This window comes from Trachemys scripta, chromosome 3, assembly GCF_013100865.1.
Source record: "Trachemys scripta elegans isolate TJP31775 chromosome 3, CAS_Tse_1.0, whole genome shotgun sequence".
NCBI lineage: Eukaryota > Metazoa > Chordata > Testudines > Emydidae > Trachemys > Trachemys scripta.
In genome coordinates this window covers 72,875,616-72,891,127 of record NC_048300.1, presented here as the reverse complement: position 1 = coordinate 72,891,127, position 15,512 = coordinate 72,875,616, and the positions used below count along the sequence as shown (strand labels likewise).

Here is a 15,512-nt window from a genome sequence, read left to right as displayed (position 1 = left end):
AAAGCTTATGCTCCAATACGTCTGTTAGTCTATAAGGTGCCACAGGACTCTTTGTTTTTAAGGTGTTTTTGTCAACTACTGTTGACTGTGCCAAAGGACTTTAAAACAGCAAATCAGGAGGGTAGGAGAAAAGTAATAGGAATATTTAATAAAATGTGATTACCTAACTTTTGAAGGATGCAATTATACCCATCTGAGACAAAGTGCTTTTTATCAGTTTGAACCTGACAGGTGACTGACAGCTAAAATTGTGATGACAGAAAACCTCTTCTACATAATGGATGGGGTGTAAAAGTGCTCAGAAGGTTAAAGAAGGAATGGAACCAGTTTGGGAAACTTCCTAATTAAATATTTAAGAATATATTTGAAAAGTACATAGTAAGGATATGGCATATTGCAGTCCTCCTTACGTGAGGGCTGAGAGGAAATTAGAAATAGGTTTCATTGTCCAGTCAGGGTTTGGGGGGCGCAATCCAGTGTGGAGGTGCCTTCACTTGTCCTGCAACCCTGGGTGCCTTACAATGCCTTGCTACTGTAGCTCCCAGCCTGGGATTCACACAATCAGCAAGAAGCTTGCAGGTCACAACCTGAGAATATGTTTAGCCAGCAAAGAAAAACCCCATGGCTGGCCTGTGCCAGCTGACTTTGGCTTGTGGGGATGGGGCTGTTTCATTGCTGTGCAGCCTTCTGGACTAAGGCTGGAGCCTGAGTTCTGGGACCTTCCCGCCCTGCAGGGCCCTAGAGCCTGGGCTCCAGTCTGAGCCCAGAAGCCTACACAGCAATGAAACAGCCACGCAGTCCAAGCCCCGTGAGCCTAAGTTGACTGACTGGCACTGGCCAGCGGTGGGTTTTCTTTGCTGTGAAGACATACCCTGAGTGTCTGTCTGCTTAGACAGCCCTGGTTCAGCAGCTCTGGCCCCAGCAGCCTGTCTATATCCCCATTCTGGCTCCCACCAGCCTTGGTTACAACCAGTAAGCAGTGGTGCTGGAGCTGGGGGTGCTGCTGCACCCCTTGGCTTGAAGTGGTTTCCATCATATAGAGGGTTTAGTTTTCTTCAGTGGCTCTTAGCACCCCCACTATACAAATTGTTCCAATGCCATTGCCAGTAACATGAACCCAACACACTCCAAATCCCGAATTTCTCTATAACTGTGTGCCCTGAAGTGTCCAGCTCAGAGAAATATTTGTTGCTCCTGTAAAGAGACAGTCACATCACACTTTTTAACTCAACTGGAGTAAATACACCATTCCCTTCAAACACAGCACTGAGTTTGTTTATAGTAAAATAAAACAAACCTATTAAGAACAGGACATAGGTTATGTGATACCAAGTAAAAGGAATAAAGTTAGAAAGGGTTACAAGCAAACAAAAGTGAAAACCTGCATCTAAAAGTCTAAAACTTAATCTAGCAACGTGCAGGCTTTGTTCAAGATATAGTTTCTCTTTCCAGCCACGTCTGACTTTCCATCAGTCAGGACTTTCCACAAAAGTACAAGGTGCTGGTATCCTTTGTCGTCTTAGGTGGAAGATCTTTTCCTAAGGAGATTTCTTGCCTACATTCAGTTCCAGAAACTTCAAACCCGCCACCACCCCTTGGTTGACAGATCCATCTTTCTCAACTTGCAACAGCTCTGACCTCTTGTGTCTGTCTGGTGATGGATGCCAAAGATGGCTCCTGTCCTTGCTTATATATACACCGAAGTGCAGTGAACTTGTTTGAAGAGGCAGGATGACGCTTCCATTATTTCTGGTCACACCATGCTTAATTGACATAGGAGACAGGTGGATAGCTGCCACCTCTCTTGTCTGGCTGGGAACTCTTCCTTCCTTTATTCAGCTACACACTTTAAAACATATCAGTGAGTATTCATAATTCCTCCTATAGTGTTTAATATCTTTTGTGAAATGTATGCATTATCACTGGCATGTTACAGGGCATAGGTAAAGGACCTTACATGATACACTAATATTGCATCAATCCTTTGATTCAATTGCTTGTTTGAGGTTTAGAGCTCTTGTCTTTATAGCTGAGATAAATTTCTCTTCTCTGCGAGGTGTAGCCACATTGTCTCTTCTCCCAACTTGTTAGCTTCATAGCTTTGTTTATCTAATACGTTCTTTTTGTGTGTCAAAGTACTTGTAAGTAGAGGCCCAGTGGAAAAACCACATTCCTTTGTTTAAGGTGGGGGTAACTCCTGTTTGAATGGCAAGACACACTGAAATTACAATTCTTAAAATGTATATCCATCACTTTGCATTAATTGTTTGCACCTACATTACACAATGGTATTAATAATCAGTGAGTTATGAGCTTTTCAATGACATGACACCTTTTAGATAGAGATTATAACAATAGTGAGTTGGGGTACACTGGGCTAGTCATGCCAGCTGAAATTTATTGCTAGATATCAGGGTGGTGCCCCTAGCCCTCTGCCCTGGGTCTGTTATGAAGTCACAGGGTCTTTTTGTAGTGATTTCATAACAACTACAATTAAGGAAATTCTATATTTTAACACCTATGGTGATAGGAATATGTTAATGAGAGAACATACCCTGATCTATAAATAGGTGTGAAAAATGCATTGATACTCAGAAAATGGTCTACTTAATGTTCTAAAGCAGCGGTTCTTAACCTGGGGTGCACGCACCCCCTGGGGCTGCAAGATGCCCTTTCTCGGGGTGTGAGACATGCCAGATTTTTTTAGAAGGTAAATCATCAAAAACTCAAATTAAGCACAGGCACGTAAGTACAGCTACTTTGTTTCATCAAATCTATGTATTTATTAACATTATAAATTTTTTAACCATTACTGTAATATGCAAACAAAAATAGATCTAGGTTTAAAGAACTGACCTACTTCAACGATTTTTGAAAAGGGGTGCGAGGATATATTTTGAGAACTAAAGGGGTGCAGGCTGCAGAAAAGGTTAAGAACCACTGTTCTAAAGTCTATAGAAAAAGAATGGGATTTTTTTTCTGAGTCCAATTCTGCAGTGCAGTAATGGTGCAAATATGTCAGATTCCTCTAAACATACAGCCAGCAAAAGCAGAAGATTGAATTCAGGGTATTACTGTTTAGGCTAGGTCTACACTACCCGCCTGAATCGGCGGGTAAAATCGACCTCTCGGGGATCGATTTATCGCGTCCCGTTGGGACGCGACAATCAATCCCCAAATTGGCGCTCTTATTCCACCAGCGGAGGTGGGAGTAAGCGCCGTCGACAGAAAGCTGCAGAAGTCGATTTTGCCACCGTCCTCACAGCGGGGTAAGTCTGCTGCGATACGTCAAATTCAGCTACGCTATTCACGTAGCTGAATTTGCGTATCTTAAATCGACTCCCCCTTGTAGTGTAGATGTACCCTTAGACGCTTCTCTAGTGGTGTGCACAAGAATGAAAATTAACTCAACTGAGCATTATAATTAACTAAATCTGACTCTGATTTACTCTGACAAAGACATCAAATGTTTTGGACAATATGGATAACGTGAGTTCCATCAAGCCCAAGCTACTAACTAAAATGAGAGGCTCAACCACTCCATGATTGTACAGCATGTATTTCAAATTTATAAGAATCTGTGTGTATTGCAAAACATGTCTGATTCACATTCTAGTCATAGTGAAAATCTCATGGCAACATATTGAATCATAGGAAGTACATTTGCAAGGGGCTATTCAAACCTTTTTTATTTATGTATTTATTTTTAAGATAGCATGCTTTCTTTTTGAGCTACAAATTTAAAGGCAGCGGACCACATGTTCCACTGCACAAGATAGCAAAATCAGAGAAAATCTGTATAAAATGGATTAAGGGAGTGTGTGGAGAGGTGAGTCAGCTACAGTGTATGGTTTCTCCTACCTTGTAACTATCAGCATCTCCTCCACACCAACATGTATTCTGGGATGTATGCCAGTAATGGGGGCATGGCCAGGTGGAAGTAGCAGTAATCTGGGAAAGTGGTATTGCATGTCAGGGAACTGCCAAAGAATCCTTTTAGTTGTTGCTGCTTTAAGCAAATAATAACGATAGATGGTGCGCAAACACAAGACTTTTTTCATACTCTATCTCCAAGTGCTATGCAAAGGTGGATTGTCATTGCTGGCCCCATTATACAGACTGGGATAGTGAGATTCAGAGAGATTAAATTATTTGTGCAAAGAAACATCACAAATCAATGAGAGCTGGGAGGAGAACTTGCACTTCCTCACTTCCCTGCCTCTGGCGTAACCACAAGGTTACACTGCCCCTGTGCTTTGCAAACCCTATTGGCAGGGTCATTGCAGGCAGCTGGTAACAGTGGCTGCTGTTCTAGTGGGGTTTGGATTGGTTAGGGGAAGGGGAAAGGAAAAGGAAAAAGGTTCTATGAATGTGTTCTGTGGAGAAAGAGAGGACTTAAGTTTCCAGTCTGGTAACAACTAAAATTAACATTAAAGTTTTTATTTTAATATTATACAACTAAGGCTTTATTAGAAATGATTTTTTTGTGCCTTAATGAACAAAGCAGCTCTGAAGTACTGAAAGTTGGTGTTCAAGAGGTCCATGTGGATAGATACAGGGTATAAGAAGAGTTCACCCAGAGGAGAGGTACTAGTTTCTAGATACTTGATCTCCCAGCTCCTTTATGTGTGAAGTTAATTTACTGCTGTACTGAGACTTTATTTATTTTTGGGCAGTAAGATATTTCAGCAAATTCTTGAATTTTCAGTGCCAAGTAGGCATGTAAAATGCATTAGTAATAGGTCCTGGAAATCCATAGACTGATGCCAAGAATGAAAAGTCCCTTGGTTCAGATAGTGTATACAACCTTCCTTTGCATAGAAGTAAAAACTTGTGAGCAGAGTAGATAAGAATTTTCATTTTCCCCACTCCAGTTCTTCTCTCCTTGTGAGTTTAATATACATTTAAGTGACTCTTCCCCGGATGTTATTACATGGTTACATACAGGTATATTATATACTTAATTAAAATTATTTTGTAAGCAGCACATGTCTAGCTACAAAGAGCCACTGTAGTAAGTAAAGAGTTTCTTGGGTCAATAAAATATTTCACAGGAGTAATTGAGATGCATAGAATTTCCTGGGAATTAACACCCCTTAACTTTACCATACATCATTATCTCCAGCAACTTGAAGCTCAGTCATTTATTGTTGGCATCTGATGAAAATGCTTGGTCTACATATGGGACATAGAAGAAATGCAGTGGCTTGTGTTTAACTAAGAACTGCACTGATGACCATAAAAATGAATTTCATATTTACAGGTTCCTACCTGCTTCTGGTTGCATTCATCAATCCACATTTTTGTTAGGTAATATTTTATGCACCTGATGTTAGGTGTGACCTTTTCATAGTCGCCTGAATGACATTTATTTGCTTCATAAATCAGAGTCAGCAAAGTGTTTAGTGTTTATTACATTACATTAGTACAGTATTTTTGTTGTGATGTAGTTCTTAAAAAGAAATGTGGTGTTCGAATATAAACACATTGTAGCAACGTTTTACTGCAGCATCTAAGGCCCCAAAACTGGAAAGGGAGCCATCTGAAAGACTTTGGGAACAGATTCCTTTGCAGGATTGGGGTCTAAATTAGGGCCTGTGAAAGTCAAGGGCAACATTTCCTTTGACTACAGTAATAGTAGGATTAGGGGCCCCAATCATTGTTGTGTCTATCCTTTGAAACAAAAATCAATATTAATAGGTGAGATGTTCAATATAATTCAAAACAAACAAAACATCACGCATCTCAGCACGTTATTGTGATGATTCCCTCTGAATCATCCAAATTTTCCCTTCCATGAATGAAAGCTACCCTGGGATTCACTTCTGTTGCTGTTTGTCGCTGATTACTTCTGATTTTTAGCTATGTCTTTGTAAATGCTTCCCAAAGACCTATAGGATCAAAACCATAACCATGTTCAATTTTTGTCTTTTTTTTGTAGGATGATGAAGTGGTTCTGCAATGCACTGCCACCGTTCACAAGGAGCAACAGAAGCTGTGCCTTGCTGCAGAAGGATTTGGCAACAGGCTCTGTTTTTTGGAATCCACTTCAAATTCTAAGGTATAGCAAGCTGTCTGAATGTAGTGCTGTTTGTAATGTCATTAACAAGGAGGAAGATTTCTTGTTGGTACAATATTGCTTGCTGTGACATATAGTAAACAAGTTATCTAAAGGCATGGGCAAGTCAAATAAATCCCCAAATACATAATGAAGGTTTTAATCCCTCATGACGCTTGCAGGCTGAATTCTTTGTCACTTGCAGGCTGGATTACTGGAATATATGGGGGGGGGGCTACCCTTTGAAGCCCATCTGGCAGAGGGAGCTCATTTTAGGATTTTGCTCCTTACTGCCAGTTCACCAGTACACTACTTTGGTGTGCTACAGAGCAAACTTCATGCAGTGCAAAGATGCATTTCTTTAGTGTGGCATTGAGGCTGTTGTCAGAGGATATTTATCCCACCACTAGGCATATGTGATAAAAGTAAGGGTTTATTTTGTGCTGTTTGCTTTGGGATAATTGTTTGTTTTGAATCTTTCTAATGTGACAAGATACACAATCCTGGTGCAAATATCAAATAAATTGTATCCAACCTACATAATGGTTTTCTATAATGTAGTACATATAGTGTGGTAATGGTGAGAAGAGATTTTTTACAATGGAGGTTGCTGTTCAACAAATGAGTGTTCACACACTGTGATTCAGTTCTGCATTCATAAACTTGGGTATCTCTCACTGAAATCAAAAAGAGCCATTTCTAAAGGAGGAAATTAGACAGCTGTTTGTGTTAACTGATGTTTATTTATTGATATTAAGTAGCATGTGTTTCTAGTTTTATAAATATTTTTTCTCCAGATCAGGTATAAATGTTTGGTGATCGAATTAAATGTATGAAAAGCATCTAGAAAGTAAGAGATCTCCAGAAGGGATTAGTATTGAGGTCATTAAAAAAAAGAAAAAAGTAGCCTACTAACTTCCATAGCATCACTTTATCATTAAATACATCATCTCTCATATATTGCAGAGTAATGCTTTATTTTCCATGTCTCATCATTTTGACTGTATTATTCATCATCATAAAATTTTTATTAGAATGTTAATAAAATGTTATAACTGCGAAGATAATGTATACATTTTGAAGCAGTTCCAATTCTTCTTCTTCGATACCATCTTTTCCAGGTGCCTGATAAGTCACCATCTACTCTGTTAGCTCTGTAAGAGTTGGGGGGGTGGTGGGAGGGAGAACGAAGGCCGTTGTTTTTAATTTTTCAAAGGCTCACAAATCCTAAAATGAGCCCATCTGGAGAAATTAAGTGTTGAGAGAGCCAGAGAATTATGAGACAGCAACACAAAGCTGACTGGAACAAGAGAAAATGAGAGAGGCATTATGAGCAGGCAAAAACATTATCTCTACGATACTTAAGTATGTTTTGTTGTTTAGGCAAGAGCATTTAAAAGGGTTTTGTGGATATTGTGGACTGTCTTTTTGTTCTGTTTATACACCACCCAGCACAATGGGGTCCTGCTCCATGACTGGGGTCCTTAGTCACTGCAGTAATATAAATAATAATAATCACCTTTTGAGAGACTAGACAAGGTAGATAATAAAAAAAAAACAAACAGTTAGAAGTCAACTATCAGAAAATGTAAATCGGTCTTGCCAGAAAAAACAATACTCTGGATCTCATCTATAGGTGTGTAATAGTTCAAGTGAAAAATGTTTACAGCTACATTTTATTCTCAATCCAAGTCAGCACAGACATTTGTGTCCTTGAACCAATGTTGGGGAGTGTCCAGACTAGCGTTTGCCAATAAATTTGAAAACATGGTAACTCCCTCAATCAAATAACGTGAGGTAAACACCCTAGTCAAGACAAGCCCTAGGTTGCTCAAGGTTCACATTATTGGCACTCATGTCATCCTCTAGTTCTCCAGCGGCTCTCCAGAGTTTTACAGGAGACAAAAGAAAAAACCCCTAGGATAGACAAGTCTTGAATTTTTACTCAACAAGCAAGGAGAAAATGGAAAAACTTCAAATCCTACTTTATGTTGCTTCTTCGTGACACCTAAGGCACAAACCTATTTTTTTTCTTTTGTAGGTGAATTCAATTTTAAATAGCTTTCATGGTGTTAGAGCTTGTAGAAATTTTTCTAAATTTTGGCAAAAAAAGTTCACTTTTTTGGGGAGGGAGGCATTTTTAACCAGCTCTATTCCTTGTGTGGAAAACCCAGGCCTTAGTTAGGGTTTACAGAACCAAGGGACATTTAATCCCCTTCTGTTGCCAATAGGATCTGTTTCTTTGTTTTGAAAACCAGGTCGTTATTTGTATATACAAATCTCAGTGATACGGAAAAAATGTTATCAAAAACTTTATGCTTTCTAAAGTGAATCATTCTTCTTAAGATCTAAATGCATGGTACTGGAGTAGTCCTTTCCAATATTCGCCATCCAAAAATATTTTTCATCCTAAATGTGAAACTCCTTTCCTCCTTCCCAAACACAAACTTACAGTAGTCAGGAGTGCCGGATTGGAAATATTCAGCTCTCCACTATTGTTGGATTTGAGTTTTGATGTTTTGTGAATCATCAAGGCTAGAAATGCCAGCTTTGTCACTAGAAAGTTAAGAATCCCTTTTTTCTAATGGCATAAGGGATTTTTTTCCTCTTGCTGGCAGACCTTAAATATCATGACATTATGATTTATAGAACTATTATATATCTCTTTTTAGTGTTTTTTAAAATGTACTGTTTATAATTTTTCTGTCCCTCTGAACCCTCTGCATTTTGGACTCATGGAACTAAGATATCTTGGCTTTATAAATAGTGAGTATATATAAAAATAGTCTCAAAAATTTTAAAAATCATTCTAAAATTAGGATTTTTTGTAAAACATCATAAACAAAGTAGGATAATATGGAGTGAAGGTTTTATTAGCACTTGTTTGGGGTAACATTGTTTGGGGTAACCCACCTCATGGTGATTCCACTAATTCGGTCATCCCAAAGTATTTAGCGAGATTCCAGAATTTTTTGAATTAGTTGATAGCTTGGGGGTCTGAGTGTTTCAGACTCAGAGGACATTGGGCCTGATCCAGGACCCACTGAAGTAAATGGGAGATTTGCCATTGATTTCAAAGGGAGCTGGGTCAGTGACAAAGGGCTCAGTCTTGCTCCTATTGAAACCAATAACAGAGGTGGAATTGATTTCCTTGGGAGCAGGCCCAGGCCCGGAGTGAGCATTTCCTTCTCTTTATTTCTTGTTTGCTTTTAGGTGTGCTATGCATGACGGGAGGCTGTGGGAGCTCCCACTTCAAGTGATGGTGTTATAATTATTTTATACTGTGGCAGTGCTCAGTCACTACCCCTAAGAGAAGATTCAGTGATGGATGTAATGAATTACTGAATGGGGACTGTCTACTAATCTGTTTATACATTGTGTAGTACAGTGGGGCCCTGGTCTTTGTTGGACCCTAGATACTCCTGTAATAAACCTAAAAATAAGAGGAGAGAGGATGAGAGGTAACAATAAGAATATCATGCTGTTTTCTGCTCTGGCCTCTTTCTCTTTTTCTCAATTGTATCCTTTTGCATGTTTCACTTCTTCTATGAAGCTCACAAACACAGACACTAACCCACATCAAACAATCTTTCTCCCCTGTTGTGGTCAAAGACACCCACGCATTGATTTTAGTTTACAGACTCAAGCCTGAGGCCAGTTTATTGACATACATACCAGTGCACTGGGGTGCAGTCCAAAGACTGACACCCCGAGGACCGCTCGCAGGCGGCTTTTATTTCATTAAAGCTCAAGCAAAGTACAAACAATACGTCATGAGTTAAGAAATTGGGGTTGGGGTCAGTCCCCCCTACCCGGCACCTTCCTTATTATTTTCTGAGAATTGGTGTGTTTTATTTGGGTACAGGGGCGCTTGGTGGTTTTCCCCAGGGGTGGTACTTGGCACCAGTTTGGGTACATTTCTCGGCAAGATACATGTTATTTTCCGGGGTTTTACGGTTAAGGGGGTTACCATGGGACGCCTAAAGAAGGTCTATGATTGGCTAATTTTGCAGATAGCTGGAATTGGAAAGTTTGCAGATAGCTGCAACTGCAAGAGTGATCAGTTCTTTGCAAAAGTAATTTCTTAATGTAAGCGGATATTCTGTTTTCATAAACAAGTGGTTTTATAAACTTGCGGTTATTATATTGCTAAAGCAGTTTGCATTGTTCCTTCCCCCTCCCTCCTCTGGTCATAACCCTTGACCGAATTTGGCAGAGAACTGTGCAGTTCAATCTTGTTCAGGCCCTGGCCTGTACTACTTTTTGTAAAGGCAGTCAGCATAACAGTCCTCTGTTAGAGGGTTTATTTTGGGGCCTTCAGATTCACAGCTTTAGCTATTAAAAAGAAGGCCTCCCTGTTCTATTTCCCCATACCCCCAACATCTCATTAGAGAATAAGTGAGTTAGAACAGAATAACTTTCCTTTTATTTTTGTATTTTAGACTCATAGACTTTAAGGTCAGAAGGGACCATCATCATCATCTAGTCCAGTGGTTCTCAAACTTTTGTACTGGTTACCCCTTTCACATAGCAAGCCTCTGAGTGCAACCTCCTCCTCCCCCCCCCACTTTATACATTAAAAACACTTTTTAATATATTTAACACTATTATAAATGCTGGAGGCAAAGTGGGGTTTGGGGTGGAGGCTGACAGCTCACGACCTCCCATGTAATAACCTCATGACCCCCCTGAGGGGTCTCGACCCCCAGTTTGAGAACCTCTGATCTAGTCTGACCTCCTGCACATTGCAGGCCTCAGAATCTCACCCATCCACTCCTGTACTAGACCCATAACCTCTGGAAGAGTTACTGAAGTGCTCAAATCAAGATTTAAAGAATTCAAGTTACAGAGAATCCCCCATTTACACTAATTTAAACCTGCTAGTGCCCTGTGCCCCCAGAGTCTCTGCCAATTTGACCTGAGGAAAAATTCCTTCTCAACACCAAATATAGTAGTCAGTTGCACCCTGAGCACGTGGGCAAGACCTGTGTATCTTGCCTTCTTTGCATCTGTATTCTAGCCAGGCTTCTCAAACTGTGGTACGTGAGCTTGATGTTAATCAGTACACTTCACAACAATTTAAGAAGGTGGCATGTCAACTAATTCTGGGGAGTGCTATAAACTGTAAGCTCTTCAGGGCAGGGATTGTTGTTTTTTTGTCTTGCATAGTACCAAGCATGTCTGTGCCTAATACAATAAATTATCTCCTTGGCTCCCACTGAGGGACAGTGCTTATGCATTGAGTTTTGGTTGGGTAATTCCATACTTGCTGTGAATAAGGCCAAGAGCTGATTCGGACCTCTGGGGTGTGTGTGTGTGTGTGGGGGGGTGTATATATACTAGACCTACTAGCATTGTGTTTAGAAGCCAACCAAAGTTTTTTCTTCTTTGACTTTCATCGGCAAATTAATTCATGGAATCCAAAATCTGTGTTGGCAATCCTTTCTAGTTTTTCTGGAGATTTGCACCAATTGTTGGATATTTCTTAATGCTCGCATTATTGGTCTTTTAAAAAAAAAAATCAACAAGAAAAGAATGGCTGTGCTGTGGCCGCTATCCTGTGTGCTCCTTGAAAACCATATTGCCAAAGTAAATCTTGATATTTAAATACTAGCAGAGGGATAGCTCAGTGGTTTGAGCATTGGTCTGCTAAACCCAAGGTTGTGAGCTCAGTCCTTGAGGGTGGTTATTTAAGGATCTGGGGCAAAAATCTGTCTGGGGATTGGTCCTGCTTTGAGCACTGACTCTGTGGGTGCTCCGGGGCTGGAGCACCCATGGGGAAAAATTAGTGGGTGCAGAGCGGCCACGTGCTTACCAACTACTCCTCCTCCTCCCTCCCAGCACTTCCAAAGCGCTGCGAACAGCTGATTCGCAGCATTCAAGGTCCGGGGGAGAGGACCTGGGGCCAGCGGCTGGGACCCTGAGTGAGGGGCTGGTGGCTGGGACCTGGGGCCGGCATTGGAGCCCCCGGGTCGGCATTGGAGCCCCTGGGCAGGGAAGCCACGCTGAGTGCCAAGCCGGGGGGTGCTGCAGTACTCCATCCATCCATACTTGCCCACGCTGACACTCTTCATTGACTTCCCGCGGTTTGGAAAATTCTCTGGTTTGGCACCGGTCAGGTCCCGAGGATGCTGGACTAGAAAGGTTCAACCTGTACTTAGTAAATGTACATATAGCTGCATGTATATTTGTTTCCTTACTTTACAGCTATCATTTAGACATACAGTAATTTTATGAAGAAACAGTTTAATAGTTTGGCAACATTCCATTTTCAATACACCGTTATACATCAGTTACATTGAGTGGCCAGTATGTTGCCATGAGGGAAAGCATTTTAAAATACAAGCAGATACATTCTATTTATATGTGGAATTTTGTATATGAAATTTATAAGACTAGATTGTGAGAATATACTGTTCTCCTCTGTAGGCGGTGGTGAGTAGCTGTGCTGTGCCAGGAGGAGCTCCAGAAAAGATCTCTCCCTCAGACACCTCATGAGTTATGGTTCCTTTGGAGCTTCTGTCTTGTGCTGGGAGGGGAAGAGAAGGCATTATTGGACCAATAGTAGATATAGCATACTTCCTTCTCATCTCATTTCCAGCTTAGTCTATTCTGTTGGGTCCTCACCTGTGCACTTCCAGTTGTTCATTAAGTGATTTGACTATGTGTCACTAGACTAACATCGTGTGACTGGCATAAGGGGATAGAAGCCATGCGTCCACCTTCACCCCAGCTTATATCACTCACTCGTTCATGGAGGAACTAACAGGTGCATAACCCTTGTTGCCCTCTCATACTGAAGCTCATAATCTGGGTAAGCCTGGCACAGCTGCACAGGGTCTGTGGCAGGGTCCTTATTCCTTACTTCTGTGCAGTGTTGTGCCAACTCACAAGCATGGCCTAAGTAAACTAGCATACAATAAAAATATTGCCATTATGAGGCAAAAAAAACAGAGTCTAAGCTGTGTCTGCAGATTATTTTATTTGCAAATAAGTACTGTAATAGCACTTGAGAGCACAAATAGACAGAAGTTGGGTCAGCATGTAACTCATTTTCAGTCTGCAGTGTATGTGTGCATGCTCAGTTATCTATTTTTGCATATGTACACATTTTACCAGCACTTTTTTTTTAAGTTGACCCAATGTGTATTTGATATGCTGCTTTACAGCAAACTAAAGCAATGTCCCTCTTGTACACCTCTACCCCGATATAATGCGACCCGAATTCGGATATAACGCAGTAAAGCAGCGCTCCAGGGGGGCGGGGCCGCGCACTCTGGCAAATCAAAGCAAGTTCAATATAACGCAGTTTCACCTATAATGCGGTAAGATTTTTTGGCTCCCGAGGACAGCATTATATCGGGGTAGAGGTGTATTTTAATTGGACAAGCTGCATACGCTGTGAAAGTTTTTGCACTGGTTGTCGTGTTTGTGTTCACAAGTATCCAAATTCAGCCTTCTAGTGCATATTCCTTAAGGTGGAAGTACACCCTTATGCAGTAGAACCCCGTTGAGAGTTGTGAATTATTCATATAAAGGGAATAAAATGGTGCTGTAGGGTCTCTGAACTTTACAGTAGAACCTCACTACTACTTAAACCACTAATTTGCAAACTCAGTAATTATCACAGAATGAAGAAATAAGTGGTGATCTTACTTCTTGTGTCAGCAAAGCTTGAAGAGCAGAGTCATACAAATGTTAAGAGGAAGTCTGAATATCTGCTTCTTGGCTGACCTCTGACCCCTTTCACCATGATCTCCATCTGTTAGTTTTGTTTTTGCCACTGTAACAGGGTTGGGACTCACGACTGCGGCACCTCCTACTGGTTACTCCGGGAATTAGCTCAGTCCAGTGGAGCATCCCCGCTTGGTGGTATCCCGCCCGTTGTCTTGCCCTCAGTTGGCTTCTGAGCCCACGTTGCTCACCAACTCGCAGCGTCCTCTTCAGGACCACTGCCCTCCGGCAGTGCCCCTTAGTCCTTCCACACCCCCTTCTGGGGGGGGGGTCAATCAGCAATCTCTATGTCCAGCCACCGTGGTCAACCATACACCCCAAAGTCTAATCCCTCCTGTCAGGGATCTGGCGTGGTCTATAATGGCCACTCCCTACGGCCAATGGCTGGGTGTATTGCAAGGGAGGAAAGGGGGGACCCAGGCCCGCCCTCTACTCTGAGTCCCGACCCAGGAACCCTCTGATGGCAACCTTGCTGTCCTCCTTCTCTCCCCTCTATCTGCCTACTTCCCTGGGCCGCTTCCCCTATGACCCCTTGCACCCACTAGGCCCTTCTCTTCAGGGCCTGCAGCCTGGCAGGCCTCAGGCTAGAGCTCCCTTTTTGCTCCCCGAGCCTGGCCAACACTGCACTGTTCACGGTGCTAATCTCCCTCCTCTGGAGACAGACCTTCATCTGTCAAAGGCCTGGAACAGACTGACTGTGCCCTCCCTGAGCAGCCTTTTTATAGGGCTGAGCCTGGCCCTGATTGGCTGCCTCCAGTCTGGGCCCTGATTGGTTCCCACTAAGCCCTTCTCCCATTGGCTGTGCGTCTGTGCAGGCCCACTGGCCTGCTGCAGCCCATACTCTCAGGGAGTGGGGCAGCCGCCCCACTACAGCCACTTAATGCTCTGAACATTTTATGGCAACTTAAATTCTTTTGTAAATTTCTAGGAAAGTGGTCTAAATTTGTGGAGTAAATTACAGGTTGAAGTGGAGCAAATAGGTGTGTTAATAATGCAAAGGGAAAATATTTCAACAAATTCAGCGCATGCTAGTGTTCTGCATTTCATCCACCAGCAATGGTAGCAATGCAGGGAGGAAGAGGGGTTGATTAGAAAGGTTTCAGAAGCAATTACTGAGTTGTCAGACAAAAATCACATTTTTGGAAAAATATTTGGTGTTCTGGGGTGGGCTTCTCCATATTTTTGTTTCCATATTGGGAGCTTATAGAGTGAAGAAGGATGGTACTAAATAAAAACACTGTGGGTATATCTTTTTTATTTAAGGTAATATAAAAGTTAGTTTATAACTAGGTTTAGCCCTTAAAATGCTCTCATCAGAGCATTTAGTTTGAAAATGCCTCGTTTGTCAGGTGACTAAAGTAGACATAATAGAAACTGATCATTTGTTCTTAGGGAGCATAGTATTTAATGTTCCCGAATATGTATAGTAAAATTAGATTCTTAATTATAAACTTGTTGACATTATTGCAGTAACTGGAGTTGTCTTTCTTAGCCATTTGCTCTTTGAGCTGAAAGTTGATATCAGATGCCTGTCCTTGTTTCTGGAATGAGTGGGATTGATGCAGTGCATTTTTGTTTTGTTGCATAATGTTAACCAATTAGGTGTAATGATGGCTTTGTTATGAAGATAGAAGGCTTTAATTAAGGGCAGGCTTTAAAAAATAATAATACTCTCACAATGTGAGGGCCACTTCCTGCCCATGAATGCACACACATGACT

The 15,512-nt window shown here is 41.5% G+C and overlaps 1 protein-coding gene across 10 annotated transcripts in view; it reads left to right on the top strand.

The window, feature by feature from the left end:
• The window catches only part of RYR2 (ryanodine receptor 2), a 690,844-nt gene that overhangs the window by 178,274 nt on the left and 497,058 nt on the right, over positions 1–15,512 (top strand). For all 10 annotated transcript variants that reach the window (XM_034765046.1, XM_034765042.1, XM_034765040.1 and 7 more), the window contains one exon: positions 5,942–6,061. In XM_034765046.1, the coding sequence (XP_034620937.1) occupies positions 5,942–6,061 (120 nt within the window). The remainder of the gene's footprint in view (positions 1–5,941; positions 6,062–15,512) is intronic.